This window comes from Nymphalis io, chromosome 6, assembly GCF_905147045.1.
Source record: "Nymphalis io chromosome 6, ilAglIoxx1.1, whole genome shotgun sequence".
Classification (NCBI taxonomy): Eukaryota; Metazoa; Arthropoda; class Insecta; order Lepidoptera; family Nymphalidae; genus Nymphalis; species Nymphalis io.
In genome coordinates this window covers 13,076,744-13,092,961 of record NC_065893.1, presented here as the reverse complement: position 1 = coordinate 13,092,961, position 16,218 = coordinate 13,076,744, and the positions used below count along the sequence as shown (strand labels likewise).

Genomic DNA, 16,218 nt, shown 5'->3' with positions numbered 1-16,218 from the left:
TAAGGCTGCAGAACCCGAGACCTTGATTCAAAACCCATTCCATCCAATCCTATACTCACTAGACCAGCGATAGTCAACCTTTTCTTTACAGGGGGTACAAAGACGTGCTGGTCGCCATCGCGGGCCGCAAACAAAAACTATCTAGCTAATGATTTCTTAGGTTTCGGAATTGTTACGAATTGAATTAAACAACTATGAACGGATAAACGCGTATATTTTTTTTTATTTTCTATCATATCCCGACGTTTCAAACACATTGCAGTGTTCATAGCCTTTGAAATATAAATTAGTTAAATACAAAACATCAGGTGGGCCAACCAACCACATAAGCGCGGCGGGCCGCAGGTTGCGTAACATTGTAGGCAAATGAGGCAGTCAGTAATGATGGCCCAGAAGTTAGTTCAATCTCATATATTGAGCCTTGTCTAAATGACAACTGTATTTTAGTTTAATTGTCATTCAGTTAAATCCTTATTAAAATAAATAACACATTAATTTTAAACGCTTCGTGCTTTCATGTCGATAAAATATGCGTGTTGTACGATGTCTTAGCGCTAAACGGGCGAATAGGTTGTTTAACGAATGTATATCTTATATCGGTATATAATATCATTAATTAAAAACATCAACAGAAAAAAAATCCTTATATCATCACAAATCAAAATCAGGTAGGAAGGTATCTCGGTACAGGGTACTTATTATTTGGATAATATTTTATTTTACAGTTAATTTTAGGCCGATGAGTTATGATACCAAGTCTTTCAAAAATATAATAATTACTTGTTAACATTTTTTTATCATTTATTTCCCCAAAATAAACCAGAAGACATATAGTTCTTGATCTTACAAATTGTTATGCTGCGACTGATGACAATTAAGAATATAGTAAAGCATATTAATTCGCAATATTAGTTGATATAATTTACGTTCAGAAGTTTCATCACAATTTATTTAAATGTTTATAATGCTATAATAAGTACAGAAAAGCTATAGCGATAAAACTGGATTAAAAAATATCTATAAGTAAATAATATACACCGTATGATAATATATAAGCTTAAATATAGTCACAGATTTTTGGAGAAAAGAAATTATTGTTGCGAAACTTATACATTTATTTTGTAATGATATTAAAAAATACTATTTATATGCAATATCACTATTAACAAAACAGTTTATAATGCATGATTTAGTTTCATTTATACCTTACTCAGTTTCCGGACGTTAGTGGTATGTCAAACTGTCAATGTCACCAAAAATTTAGTGTTGTACCAACAAAGCAACAAGTCGACCATTTCAGGAAATATTTGATTTTGGGCAGTTTTCATTAATCATACCAACATTTAATTACCATAAAAATGTACTATCTTAATGTAATGATATTGTAATGAATACTTTATACACATTTATATAGTATTTCATAATTTACAATTATAAACATAATATATAGCACCAAATTTAACATAAGTATAAGTATATTTGAGTTAATTTGTTGGGAACTTTTAGTTAAATACGTCTACAAATCTTCAAAGATAGGTGTAGTTGGTGGTGCGTATTGTTTTATTTACTTATACTTAGTGTAAAAATAATCCATATTTATTACAAATTATTTATTTATTAAGAATCATAAATACTTAATAAATCTCATACAAAAACATTATTTAATGCATAAAAATCCGTTAATTATACAATAATATATATATTATTTAAATTAACTGCCTCGTTAGTATAGTGGCTAGAAGTAAGGCCGCAGTAAGAAGGTCCCGGGTTCAAATCCCAGGTCGGGCCAATAAAAAGTTATTTGGTTATTCTATCGGATATTTTCAATAACAGCCCGGAGTATGGAATATCGAAGTGTGTACAAGTGCGTATACGTGCCTCGGAAAGCAAGCCGTTGGTTCTGCGCCTGAACTTATTCTGGTAATGTCGGATTGCCGTCCCACCAAATTATGTTTGCGCACACACTTGTGCACTATAATATGTCCTGCACAGTTGGCTAACTTTTCTTAAGATTGGCCGCTGTGGTCGAAATCGGATCAATCTGAAGGACATTAATATTATTTAAATTATATCTTTAAATAAATGTAATTTTTACCTATTTAATAAGAATGTTGCTATTTCTAATGCAAAATATATAAACAATGGTTATAAAAATATCATAAACATATTACATAAGTTACACAATATAAAGTTGTTTTATTTATGAAAATATTTCATTTATTTTTTAATTCAAATTTTATTATCGATAAACTTATTTTTTCAGTTTGACAACTCTTAGGCTTGTAGTAACCAATGAGAACGTGGCACTAATGTCACATGCCAACAAAGAGGGCGGAGGGGGCCGAGTGGCATTTGAAATGAATGGATGGGAAAAGTTTCCGAACGTTCTACAGAATTAATGTAAGGCGCTGTTGTGTCAACAAGTATTTCGCCGCGCGGACGTTTCGTTCAACGTTGGCAAACCGTAACAACTTTATCTCGTGAAAGTGAGGTGTTGTGAAATAATAAAATGGATATTGTTTATTAATTGCGTCTCTTTCTGTGTAAAGTGCTCATATTACGTACAAACTGTAATCAGTTTATAAGGTAAGTCAACTTTTCTTATGAGACGTGTAAACTTTTCATCTATAATATTCAAATACCTACTTACTTACCTGGTCACGATATCATTGCTTATCATTTTATCTAACGTTCAGTCGAAAAGAAATCTAATTAACTCATATATCTATACCTTATATACATTACCTTACTGAAATTATGAACTTATTCAAATGTTTTGATTATTAGTTTATAAGTAAGATGAAAGATGCCGATATTCGAAAATTTCATGAAAAAACTATCTAATTCATTGAAAAGTTAAGTAAACAATTGATATACAAATTCGATTAATTTAAACATTAAATTTAACATTAGTTAAAACTTAATTGTTTATATTTCTGTATTAAAAGTTCTAAACTTTGTTTAAAATGTAGCATAAATTCATTTATGGGTTTTTAAATTTCGAACTGGTATTTAATAAATATAAATAGATTTAGTATTTAGAATAAGGATAAAAATCTTAGTGGGTAAACTCTCGTACAAAGTTATTTTACTTAAGTTCATAGAATAAAAAATATACAAAATTAAAAAAAAAATTATATAACTATTGCAAATTAAAATTAAGACAAAAAATATAATAATCAGAATATTCATGATAACTTTACAATAATTATCCAATACGATTCAAACAACAATTGAAACATAGGGAAATGCTATCAATGATTTGAGATCAATATCTGTACCTTATTTTATCATTATTCGATAGCAAGTTCTTTGTATTCAGCAATTCACTTTGGTTCCATTGTTTTATTTGGTGATAAAACACAATAAAATATCGCAATACTGTGGGATTGAACAAGGTTAAATTGGGCAAGCATTGTCTGTTTAGAACAATATCACTATTTCTAGTTAAAAAAACTGTTATAGTAGGTCATATACATGTAAATAAAATAATACCATCGATAAGGCTTTGTTCTTGTGCTGCAGGTTATTTGTTCAAGCCTGTCTGTGTGGGTATCAGATTATACTAGATATTATTTAACTGAACAGCAATATTCTGTGTGACGATATTCCATTTTGAATGAAGTTAATTAGCCGTGAAGTTATTAAATAATAATAATTTATTGTTAAACACAGTTTTATATTGTTTTTTTTTTAAAAAAAACTCAGTAATAGCATAAAACTAGGTACATAGGTTTGTGCTAGGCTAAATGTCTAATTATAAATAATATACAAAATTATTCCATTGACTTCCAAACTAGGCGATAAGCCTGTATCTTGGAAGTCAAAAATTAAAATGTATGACATCTTATATAGCATACTCCGTAGTTGCTGTTCCATTGATGATTTCAGAAGATGCGGCATTTCTTATAATGCTAATGTGAAGGATGGTGCTGATCATTTGCTGTTCGGTAGCTTATTTGTGTAACTTCCTATTTTAAATTAAAAAAAAATCACACCTGCATTATCAATTTACTTTTACAAAATATTTTGTTTATAAATATAACAATAAAAACACATTAACAGTAACAGCCTGTTAATGTCCCACTGCTGGGCTAAGGCCTCCTCTCTCTTTTGAGGAGAAGGTTTGGAGCTTATTCTACCAATGCGGGTTGGTAGAATACATATGTGACAGAATTTCAATGACATTAGACACATGCAGGTTTCCTCACGATGTTTTCCTTCACTGTCAAGCACGAGATGAATTATAAACACAAATTAAGCACATGAAAATTCAGTGGTGCTTACCTGGGTTTGAACCCACGATCATCGGTTAAGTTTCACGCGTTCTAACCACTAGGCTATCTCGACTTAACACATGGTAAATAAAAAGTTAGAAATATTTTTTTTCTGAAATCAAAGATCTGGAATCAATATCCAGACCAGCTCCGCTGGCTTTTTATATACCTCATTTGTACAACCTTCTGCCCTTTTATGCATCCTTGGCTATGTGTATGCAAATGTTTTATTATGACCGGTTAAGCTGTTAAAACGTGAAAGCGTAACAGACAAACACTTTTGCATTTATATTATTAGTTATGACAAGGTCATAAAAAATGTAAACACATAATTTTTTCTATACATAATTATCAACATTATAGTATCCAATCTCACGGAATATAATTCAAAATTAAAATATAATTAATTCAAATAAGCTCCTACAAACACCAAATTTAACGTTAATGTTACATTGATTGGGGGAGTAGGTTCTACCGATAGAAACTGGCAGCAGACTCAACGGTAACTCTTTTCCGACAATTAAATAACAATATAGTATAATTTAAATTCTGATATTTACATGTAAGTTGGAAGTTTTATCAATTTAATATGATAAAATCAAGTCAAGTATATTATAAAAAAAGATAAGATTGACCGGAACATTCCAGATATTTCCATATGCTTACTGAAACTATCAATTATGCGTTATTGATTAATAAATAGTGTTTGCATTTCATAATGATTCATTAATAGATACATTTGCTATTAATTAATATATATATATATATATATATATATATATATATATATATATATATATTATAAGGTAAATTGATGTGAAGTGTAAAAAAAAAAACTTGCTATAATTTTATATGGATGAAGTTTTAAAGGCAATTTGTATACAAAAAAGGAATTATTATTATTTAAATTAATTCATAAATATTCTAAGCGATACATTTGATTCAATAACTAATCTACATACTTGTTATAAGTTATCAATTCATAAAATATAATCATTTCTTTCGATAATAAAAGTGATAAAGTTTTAAGCGGTCATATTTATGTAATGATATCACTATCAATCGCATAATATTTGTCATGCACCTGATATTGAGGGCTCCCTTATCACAAGGAGCTCAGTGACTACGTGGCCGCAAAGCTGTCAACACAATATATAAAACATGGCTGATTATCGCGCAGGAAAAGCTGGCATCAATGCCGAGGCTCAAGCAAAAATCAACAGCAAATATAACAACGATATCGCTCATGAAACACTCGAATGGATCAAGAGTATTACGGGGGAGCCGGAGAATACCGCCGGAGACGCTGAGAATCTTTACGAAGTCCTAAAAGACGGTACCCTTCTTTGCAATCTTGTCAACAAGTTCCAAGAAGGATCAGTCAAGAAGATCAACCAATCGACGATGGCTTTCAAGTGCATGGAGAACATTAACGCGTTCCTAGAAACCGTTAAGAAGTTGGGCGTGCCTCCGCAGGAAACCTTCCAAACGATTGACCTTTGGGAGAAACAAAATCTTTACTCCGTTGTAATATGTCTGCAATCCTTGGGCAGGAAAGCCGGAAATTATGGCCTTCCTTCGATCGGACCAAAGGAAGCCGATAGAAATGTTCGTGAGTTCAGCGAAGATCAACTCAAAGCCGGTCAGAATGTGATCTCGCTTCAGTACGGAACGAACAAGGGCCAGCAGAGCGGTATTTCCTTCGGTAACAGACGTCAGATGTGATATAAATATATGTATTGTTAATATTATTAACTAAACGTAATAAATATTTTTACTTTTATAATTGCTATTTCCTTCTTTCATTTCAAAGTAAGGTGTGGTTTGTTGAATTAATAACGACACTCGAAAGAATGCGTAGCACAGGGCGATTAGATAACACTGATGTAAAATGCGATTGTTTAATGCAATTTTATAGATCCAATAAAGCTATTAATACGAGTATACTTATTATCTGATACTGAACTATCAAATAACTAATTATTGCTGTTTAATTTTAATTTTATTTAATTGAAATTTTTCATACTTTAAATTTTTAAATTAAAAATTAAAATATTTTTTTAATAGTATTGCGGTTTTTAATAGATGAATCAGAAATAATATCAATTAAAGGGTTTTTTATTTGATAATATTTTTTTTCCTCATTCTGTATTTACTCATGTTGCTAATGTTCACGTTAGGCAAACGACACATATTTTCTGGTTGACTGTCTGATGTAACCTTTAGAAAAATATAACGTAACAAAATACCTATCTGAAGGTACAAATTACGTCATCAGCTTATTGATCTAACCTCGGTGCAAATCCGTTGCCTGGCAAGGGAAAGGTTACCTCCGTAACGTGCGGCATAAAACCTAACCGTCATAAAGATTTCGCAGAATTGATGCATTTTCTTGTTACCTGGTTATAACCTCCACCGTGAAATATAAAAAATAGAGTAAACAGGTTTCTTATAAGCACATCTTAGACCGTGTCGATGCTTAACATCAGGCAAGTCAACGGTCAAACGCGGCCTATTAAGTGTAAAAAAAATAATTGAAAATAGAACTTATCTTTTTTATGATACGTAGTACCTACATTTTTTTTTCTCGTAGTGGAATGTTTCAGTTTCAGTTTTATGATACGCAGTACCTACATACATTAATGTGACACATAGGTTTAATCAGTAATGTAATGATATAATTTAAATGATATCATCGGTATATTAAACTTTTACAGTTTGATAATCGAAGATTATTTTCTTTTTTTGTATTTGTGACAAAGGAAACTTCACAGGTTTCTTAAGTTTTCGATAACACCGAAGATATTTTGTGAGAGCGCACACGTCTTAGAATTCGATTGTGAAATGTCATAGTTTTGCACGACTTTGACAACAGTTATAATATTATAAAGATACATCCATTAAATTATCAAAGCCTTACAGCCCTGCAAGTAATTAATTATCTGTGCATTTTGTCTTACACCCTTTTAAAATTAGTAAATATATATTTAATTGCTTTAGTTAAGAAATGGTTGCTTGCTGATAATACCTATTACGCAACAGAAACGGATTACCTATAAATTTCGTTTAGGGTATGATTATTTAAACATTTCTCTCCTCTTCTTTCCAATGTCAAATCAATGAAGACAGAAAGAGAGAAATCAGTGTTACGTTTAAAGATAGTAGTTACTTTAAATTGACAAAAATGCCAAACTGTTAGTAATGATTTAAATCGTATTTTTTTTAACTAAACGCTTTTAGACTTGTATAAATTAGTATCAATGTAACAAAACATTGATGTGATTTAAAAACAAAAGCACACACGGCCGGAAGGTGTGGTCACGCGCCAGCAGTCAACGGAAGCACGGATGTCCGACCCCAGGTCATTTTGAATGTCTATTTTAAAAATCATCACCCCCTGCTCTAACGCTTACATGATGTAAAAAGTAGAAAAGAGACAGTTAATCTTATTATAATAACATATTGTATTCACGTATATTTGGATATATTTTGTCCTTGATACTTAATATAAATGATCGATAAGTCTTGACCAGCATTTGTGAGCCTTGACCGGGCTTAAGCTGGATTACGACGATGACCTAACTTCGCTCAGTCTGTTTATACAATGTATATATATCTAATACTTGTTATATATTCATTTGAAGGCTTTTTTAATATATAAGTGGTCGCCGTGTGGTCGGTATTCCATCACAATTATTATTGAAAATTTAAGGAAAACATATAATAATATTCGTTTCTTTTTTTTATAGTATAGGTAGGCGGACGAGCATATGGGCCACCTGATGGTAAGTGATCACCAACGCCGATAGATATTGGCTTTGTAACAAATATTAACCATCGCTTGCTTCGCCAGTGCGCCACCAACTTTGTAAACTAAGGTGAAACTAAGGTAAAACTGATTGTTGCGGTAGAATATTAAAAAAAAATACAAGAATGTCGATGTATAAACAGGAGAAAACATACTATACACACTACATAACAGTTTTAATTTTGATTATTATCAAACATATTACAGCATCTGTTATCTTGTAACTCGAATCGATATTTCAAACGATAATTCCGTGAAAGTTACTTTAAATGCATGAGTTGATAAACCTCAATGATTTGGCAACTTTCCTAATGCTTTAGAAAGCGATTTGTTTCCACTGATCATGGTGCGAAGTTATTACACGGGTTGTGTAATATTGTACCGACGACGATACGGTCTAAGGTACCTGTGAGTCTGATAAATGATTTACACGAATAAACATCAATGACAACACAACCGCTTTAAACGGCACTAAAAACTCCATTCAGATGGTATAAAAAAAACTTGGAAGCAATTTACAAAACAGAGCTAAACAGTTTTGGATACACTTTTTTGTTCGACAGTCAAGGCTCGCTGCTTTATCAAAAACCATCTACCCGTTCCAGTTTTGCATAATTAGGGTCTAGATACCACGTTTATATTGAAGGACAAACATAAAAAAAAAAAACAAATCTTTTATGAGCCTTCGCAGCAAAACTCACCAAAGCATCGTTACAGAAGGATGAATGGCTTAGAATTTAGGAACACATATAAGACAATAATAAAAAAAAATATATTATGAAAAGGATATGTCGTGCAGTTCCGGCAGAATTGAACCAACATATATGTGTAGTGGTTGTAAATGGATTGATATATATTTTGCTAAGAGACGAGTAAGCTCAACCATGTCGAATAATGTCGAGAAACCAACTTATCAACGAAAGTGTTCTTAAAGATGATTGATATCTGACTAGCGGACGTAAAAGTCTACCAACGCCTATTTTTTTACAATGTATTTGTGCCGATCTAAAATATGGTGATAGGGCCTTGTGCAAGCTCCTTTGGGTAGGTACCACCCACACATTAGATATTCTACCGCAAAACAGCAGTACTCACAGTACAGTATTTTTGTGTTCTGGTTTGAAGGGTGAGTGAGCCAGTGTAATTACAGGCACAAGGGACGCAACATCTTAGTTCCCAAGGTTGGTGGCGCATTGGTGATGTAAGCGATGGTTAACATTTCTTACAATGCCCAATGCCTATGGGCGTTGGTGACCACTTACCATCAGGTGGCCCATATGCTCGTCCGCCTACCTAATCTATAAAAAAATTTATCATAAATAAGGTATAATTCATTATTCGATTATCTCCTAACATAACATACAGAATATTTTTTCTAAACACCATTCCCACGTTATACGATATCGATCGTTCTTGCAAGGCTTCGCTACGGTAGGCCGATTCCAACTACATCTTACTGCTTACTATAATTTTCCTAGTGTTTATTCTGAACAAACTTGTAGTAAATTTCAACCGAATTAAAAAAATAATCTATTCCTAACAAATCGAGATAGGATTCGTAATTGATATTGTTTTTACTGGTATTACATAGTTTGTACTTGAAGCCGAGATGGCCCTGTGGTAAGAACGCGTGAATCTTAACCGATGATCGTGGGTTCAAACCCGGGCAAGCACCACTGAATTTTCATGTGCTTAATTTGTGATCATAATTCATCTCGTGCTTTACGGTGAAGGAAAACATCGTGAGGAAACCTGCATGTGTCTAATTTCACTGAAGTTCTGCCACATGTGAATTCTACCAACCCGCATTGGAGCAGTGTGGTGGAATAAGCTCCAAACCTTCTCCTCAAAAAGAGGAGAGGAGGCCTTTAGCCCAGCAGTGGGACATTCACAGGCTGTTACGGATACGGATAGTTTGTACTCATCATCAGTAAACACTTAAAAAATTTGAAAACAATTGATCTCATATATGTCACCTCTTTTATACGTGACATTGACAGAATATTTTGCGTTTAAAAAAAAAAATATTGTCATTTATATAGTTAGAAGCATCTTGCAGTATACTCGTTCCAAGTTTAAATTGCTATTTGTGTCCAAGACTTGAATTGAAAACCGTTAGTCAATCTTACGTAGATTATCCCGCTAACGGAATGACATCCGCTCGTTGGATGTTGAAACACGATATAAGCGAAACGCTGGTAACCAATAATAATTTAATTTAATTTTAAACAATCATAACGTTATAGGGAAATTCAATATCTATTTTTGTTTTAATTTGCATTAAAATCTTTTTGCTAACAATTAGAGCATCGAATTACAAATTGTGAATCATTTTAAATTAACATTACCTATATTTAAATATTTTATACATTTGTATGGTATAAAAGGCGTACTTAGCTTAAACTAAGCAATCCTTTGGAGTAAGCAAATATTCACGACGGCGCCAAATGCTTACCAAACAAATAAAAAAATGAAAACTAATATTAAAAACACAAAAAAATATCATTACGTTGAAATGGTTGACAGATTTTTCTCTAAATCATAATAAATTCATTGTAAATCAATCTATCTAGTATTGAAAACGAAATAAAAATCTTGACAAGTTTCCGAGGTTAACAAGAACGAAGATATAAACAGACACGATTACGTATTTCAACTTAAAGTATGTAATAATAATATAACAAGTTGCCTATATTGGGTTTAAGTTCGTGATGAATTGGCCCTGTATAAATGTATACGATTAGGCGGTTATCTGAAGCTATCTGGGATTAACGGTAGTAAAAGCTCTCCGATAGCTATGTATGAGTTTCCAGCACTTGTTAATCCTGGATACATATGTATATCGATATTTAGAAAGCTTTTTTTTACACTTAATAGGCCAGCGTTTGACCGTTGACTTGTCTGATCTTAAGCATCGACACGGTCTAAGATGTAGCACGCTCGCTTAAAAGAAACCTGTTCACTCTGGATTTGAAGATACAAAAAAAGCTAGAGCTTTATTAAGTTGAAACTTTACTTTTTTTTTATATATAAAATAGGAAGACGGACGAGCATATGGGCCACCTGATGGTAAGTGGTCACCAAACGCCCTTAGACATTGGCATTGTAAGAAATGTCAACCATCGCTTACATAGCCAATGCGCCACCAACCTTGGGAACTAAGATTTTATGTCCCTTGTGCCTGTAATTACACTGACTCACTCACCCTTCAAACCGGAACACAACAATAATAAGTACTGCTGTTTTGCGGTAGAATATCTGATGAGTGGGTGGTACCTACCCAGACGAGCTTGCACAAAGCCCTACCACCAGTATACTGTTATGCTTATAACATCGGTTTAGTTACTATATATAATACTGTTTCGCTTTAAATTAGAAGACATTAATAAGATTATTAACTAGTGATTTGAAATTCCAAACGATAAGAGTGGAATCCTATCATATGTTCTGATAGTAGACGGAGTGAAGTTGAACAAATCTTAGATGTACATATTCCATGTGATTTGTTAATCTGCTATTGTAATAATAATGTCCTCCAGACCGATTTCGGCCACAGCGGCCAATCTCAAGAGAGGTTAGCCAACTACGCAGGAGATATTATAGTGAACAAGTGTATGCGCAAACACAGATGCACTCTCTATTCTCTAACTCTCATAATCCGATAAGACGGCAATTCGACACGACCGGAAAAGTTCAGGCGCAGGACCAACGGCTTTTCGTGCTTTCCGAGGCACGGGAGTGTACACACTTTTAAGACTCCGGGCTGCTACTGAGAATTTTCCGACAGAAAAACGAAATAACTTTTTATTGGCCCGACTTGGGAATTGAACCCAGGACCTCCGGGTCAGCGGAATTACATTAAGCCACTAGACCAACGAGGCAGTCAATCAGCTCAGCTATATTATGCACTACAAATAAAACATAAATCTCGATTAATATATCTCAACACTATTCCACTGACCTACTTATATCTACTATAATTTCACTTCCAAAGTTCCGATAGTAACATCGTTGACATTGATGACGACATTTTTACACGAATTTTAGATTTCGATCAATAATACTATGTAAATTCAATATCAAAGTTGTTCATTTACTTCTGATCTATTATATTAGTTATTTGACACACTTACTACTAAATAGACGGGTAGGCACCAGCCACTCATCAGATATTCTACCCCCATACAGCAATACTTGGTATTGTTGCGTTCTGGTTTTAAGGGTGAGTGAGCAAGTACGACTAAACCCACAAGGGACATAACATCTTACTTCCCAAGGTTAGTGACGCATTGGCAATGCAAGGAATGGTTAATATATTTACAAAAAATACAATATCGTGTGATGGCTTCATTCTGCACGAGCTCCGATTTAATAAAATATAATAACACAATTATCCGTATCGAACAAATCAATTAATTTATTATTTTATATCAATGATTCAATTATTGATACTGTTGTTAGGAGAAAATGTTAAATGTTATTTAATTTACAGGAAACACTTAAATTTAATATTTTATATATTTTGATAAGGATTAATTTCGACTATATAATAAATTAATTGTTCTAAAATGTTTTGTTTTTATTTAAACATAAAAATTGTTACTGCGACTTGTTCATGTCGATTAGCGAGTTATTCGTAGAAATTTTAGAAGTTCTACGATCTACGTTGTATGTATGATATATACAGATTTTTGTATATTTATTATAGTTTCAATAGGGTTCCATTGGAAAGTGTCCTGGCTGAAACCATTTTCTTCGTAACGTCGAGATAATAAGCTATATTACAAAAAATATAACATAAATATATATATTTCTGCAGTAAAGTATTTCTTTCTCAACGAAGACTTGTCAATTACACGGGACATATATTTATCATATAGGTATATATCACTCTAAAACTCCCAAAATCCAAGCACACGTAATTTGTATTGCTTCCTATCTGAGATTTTTTTCTAACAGTCTATCGGGATCAGCCTAACAGACTGAAGAGCTGACGCTTTCGAAGCAACATATAAACATACTATGTAACCCATGTCTACCTCGGTCAAATATAAATGTATACGTTATTAGTTTTCGCCCACGATTACGGCCGCGTGTTAGGACCAGCTCCTAGTTAGCCTCCAGGTTAGTCCTTAGAGTTCGAGCTTAATACCAAATTTTATCAAAATCTGTTTATGTAACAGGCAAACAGGCGGGCATAGATACTTTCGCATTAATGTTTATAATATTAATATAGATTATGATATCAATTGAATTAAAAAACAATAAATCAGTGCACGTTATTTACACTAACGTGAATTGCTTACATCAATTGTCAGAAATAAATAATCAATATTTAGTAAAACGACATCCAGTGACAATTAAAGATAAGCAGATTCTAATAATAAACTAAATCAAGCAAGTAGATTACTACAAAAAAAGTTATATCGGTGTATCTATCCATATAAGAGAAATAACATTCATCACGTGATCTCCTAAAGTATGTGCCAGATTCACATGAAATTTGTCACAATTTCTCCTTCCCCGACGTAGGCACGGATTTTACGCAAATCCTATCCAAGAAAAATTTTTCTTATCTACCCGTGCGAAGCCGATTAGCAAATAATTAATAAAACCAATAATTACTATCAATGTCAGTTTTGTTTTGCACCAAATGTGACGTGAAATGGCTGCACGTGTGTCCATTTAATAGTGTTCAAGTGATATTATAACTGTTCCCCATAGTTCTCCCCTATTAAAGGCTTGGAGCCAATCTATTATAAGATATATCGAAAAACAAGCTCATCTAACATGATAAATAAACCGACTCTTTGACTTTGTATTAAATTATCACACTTGCGAGCAACCGACTTAAATTGAACCGGTTTGCAATGTAGATTCTCTCGAGTAGAACCGGCAAAAATTCATTAGTTAATTTTTTCATCAATCAAAAAAATATTTACGTGTAATAATCATGTGCTATTTATGTATGTATGTATACACATCATCGATTACTAACTCCAGACACTTCTATTTGTATAACCCTATACTGTATAAAGTAACAGCCTTTGAATGTCCCACCGTTGGACTAAGCCACATATCCCTTTTAGTAGGTTTCGAACTTCTTCCAGATGATATTAATAGGCGACATCTAAATGAGCCTTATTTAATTTCAATGCCATCAAACCGCAATGGCTGATCCAATGTGATTGTACACAATTTGCCCAGCAGAGGGAATATTTCAAACTATTAAAGAATGTCTTTTAAAACAATAATAACCAGCCAGTTTTATTTATATCGTTTTACCTGCAGCGACGCAACTCCGATCACGTATCCGTACGAGGGGAACTGGTTCAATTGATATGGCCCTGTGCCTCCCGTGACGATTTATTCGTTAATCGACATATTGATATAGATTGGACTAATTAATATCAACTACCACGATTACTAATTACTGCCCTGTTATTTATAGAACAATTTATTATATTTTTATATTAATCTATTACCAACTGTCGTATCAATTTGAATCTTTCCAAGTCAATTCAATAATTTGATACAATTAAGAGCTGACAAATAAAGCCAGTCGACGTTGGTAAGTATTTCATATTACGGCTACCATTCATCGAGTTTGGGCTAATTTGATTGGAGACAAACACATAACACTTACTAAAACCTGATTGAAGCTGCGAGTTGCACAAAACCCGTGTACCGTTGAACTGTTGACGCTTTGTTATCTGTATATGTGCTACAAATAAACCGACTTTGATAAAATTTGGTATGAAGGAATTGAACTCCAAGAAAGGATATAGGCTTTTTTATATCTAAAAACTTTCGCCAAGAACACCCCCCCCCTCCCTAAAACGCGGACGAATAATGGTATTACATATAAATAAATGCTTGAATTTTATTAATAGCCTCTAAAAATTTATAGACCTAACGATTTACTGTAACCGTAACCGTAACAGCCTGTGAATGTCCCACTGCTGGGCTAAAGGCCTCCTCTCCTCTTTTTGAGGAGAAGGTTTGGAGCTTATTCCACCACGCTGCTCCAATGCAGGTTGGTAGAATTCACATGTGGCAGAACTTCAGTGAAATTAGACACATGCAGGTTTCCTCACGATGTTTTCCTTCACCGTAAAGCACGAGATGAATTATAATCACAAATTAAGCACATGAAAATTCAGTGGTGCTTGCCCGGGTTTGAACCCACGATCATCGGTTAAGATTCACGCGTTCTTACCACAGGGCCATCTCGGCTTTTTTTTTTTTAACGATTTACGTCTGTGTTTAATTAATGTTTACTGAATATTAGTGTTATTTGAATTTGTTTACTTGATAGCGTATTGCGTAACAGAGCCACAGTTGTACAGTAATTATTTAACGTTCGTTATTAAACTGGTAGTGCATCTACCGGAACTGCATCTTTGCGGCGTTGACTATATCGCGTTTTACGTTCTACATCTTGTACTAGTTGTACGAAATTGCGGAAGTGATGCGATTTATATAATTTAAATTACATTATATAATTATTAATGATTCTATATTTAACATGATTTTCGCTTTATAAATACAATATTAATGTTATAAATTAATTAATGATAAAGCAATAACTTTGTTTAAACGCATAGAGAAAGTCTAAAATCGTCTGAATTAAATTGAAAGTATATAAATTGCATATTCATAAAAGCTGACACAGACAATATATAATCAACTCATCTTGGTAATCAAGCTCCAATTGCTCGTACATGTGCGAAATATAACGAAATATCTCGAGCTATACCTGGCATCGATATATTCTATAATTCCTATTCTCACGTAGTCCCCTCGATTATTGGCTACATTTTTTTTCTTTTTCATGTTATTTCGTTAAATATAGTTTACATATATTTTTTCGTTAATTCTATGCACGCTTGCCATTGAAGTACGTAGTGAGTCTATCGCCCTTAATTACTACATGTTAAGCATAACAATGTACCCCTGTAGCGTCTGTGTGTTTGATCGCGATAAACTCAAAAACTATCAAATGGTTTTCTTACGAATTTCACCAATGCATGGATTGATTCACGAGGAAAATTTATGTGTATATTACTTTATTCACATTAAAGTTTTGTGCTAAGTGACAAACTTGTAAATATTTTTTTATAGAATAGGAAG

The 16,218-nt window shown here is 32.9% G+C and overlaps 2 protein-coding genes across 3 annotated transcripts in view; both read left to right on the top strand.

The window, feature by feature from the left end:
* Positions 1–2,347: 2,347 nt before the first annotated feature.
* LOC126768872 (myosin heavy chain 95F) overlaps positions 2,348–16,218 on the top strand; it is a 51,885-nt gene continuing 38,014 nt past the window's right edge. For both annotated transcript variants that reach the window (XM_050487251.1, XM_050487250.1), the window contains exon 1: positions 2,348–2,586. The gene's annotated coding sequence lies outside the window, so the exon portion shown is untranslated. The remainder of the gene's footprint in view (positions 2,587–16,218) is intronic.
* On the top strand, positions 5,354–6,069 carry LOC126769043 (myophilin-like). The gene has a single exon (XM_050487587.1). The coding sequence runs from the start codon at positions 5,439–5,441 to the stop codon at positions 6,000–6,002; it is 564 nt and encodes a 187-aa protein (XP_050343544.1). The 5' UTR covers positions 5,354–5,438; the 3' UTR covers positions 6,003–6,069.

Excerpts from the sequence above, each read along its gene's own strand:
- LOC126769043 (XM_050487587.1), top strand. The coding sequence starts at position 5,439 with ATGGCTGATTATCGCGCAGGAAAAGCTGGCATCAATGCCGAGGCTCAA.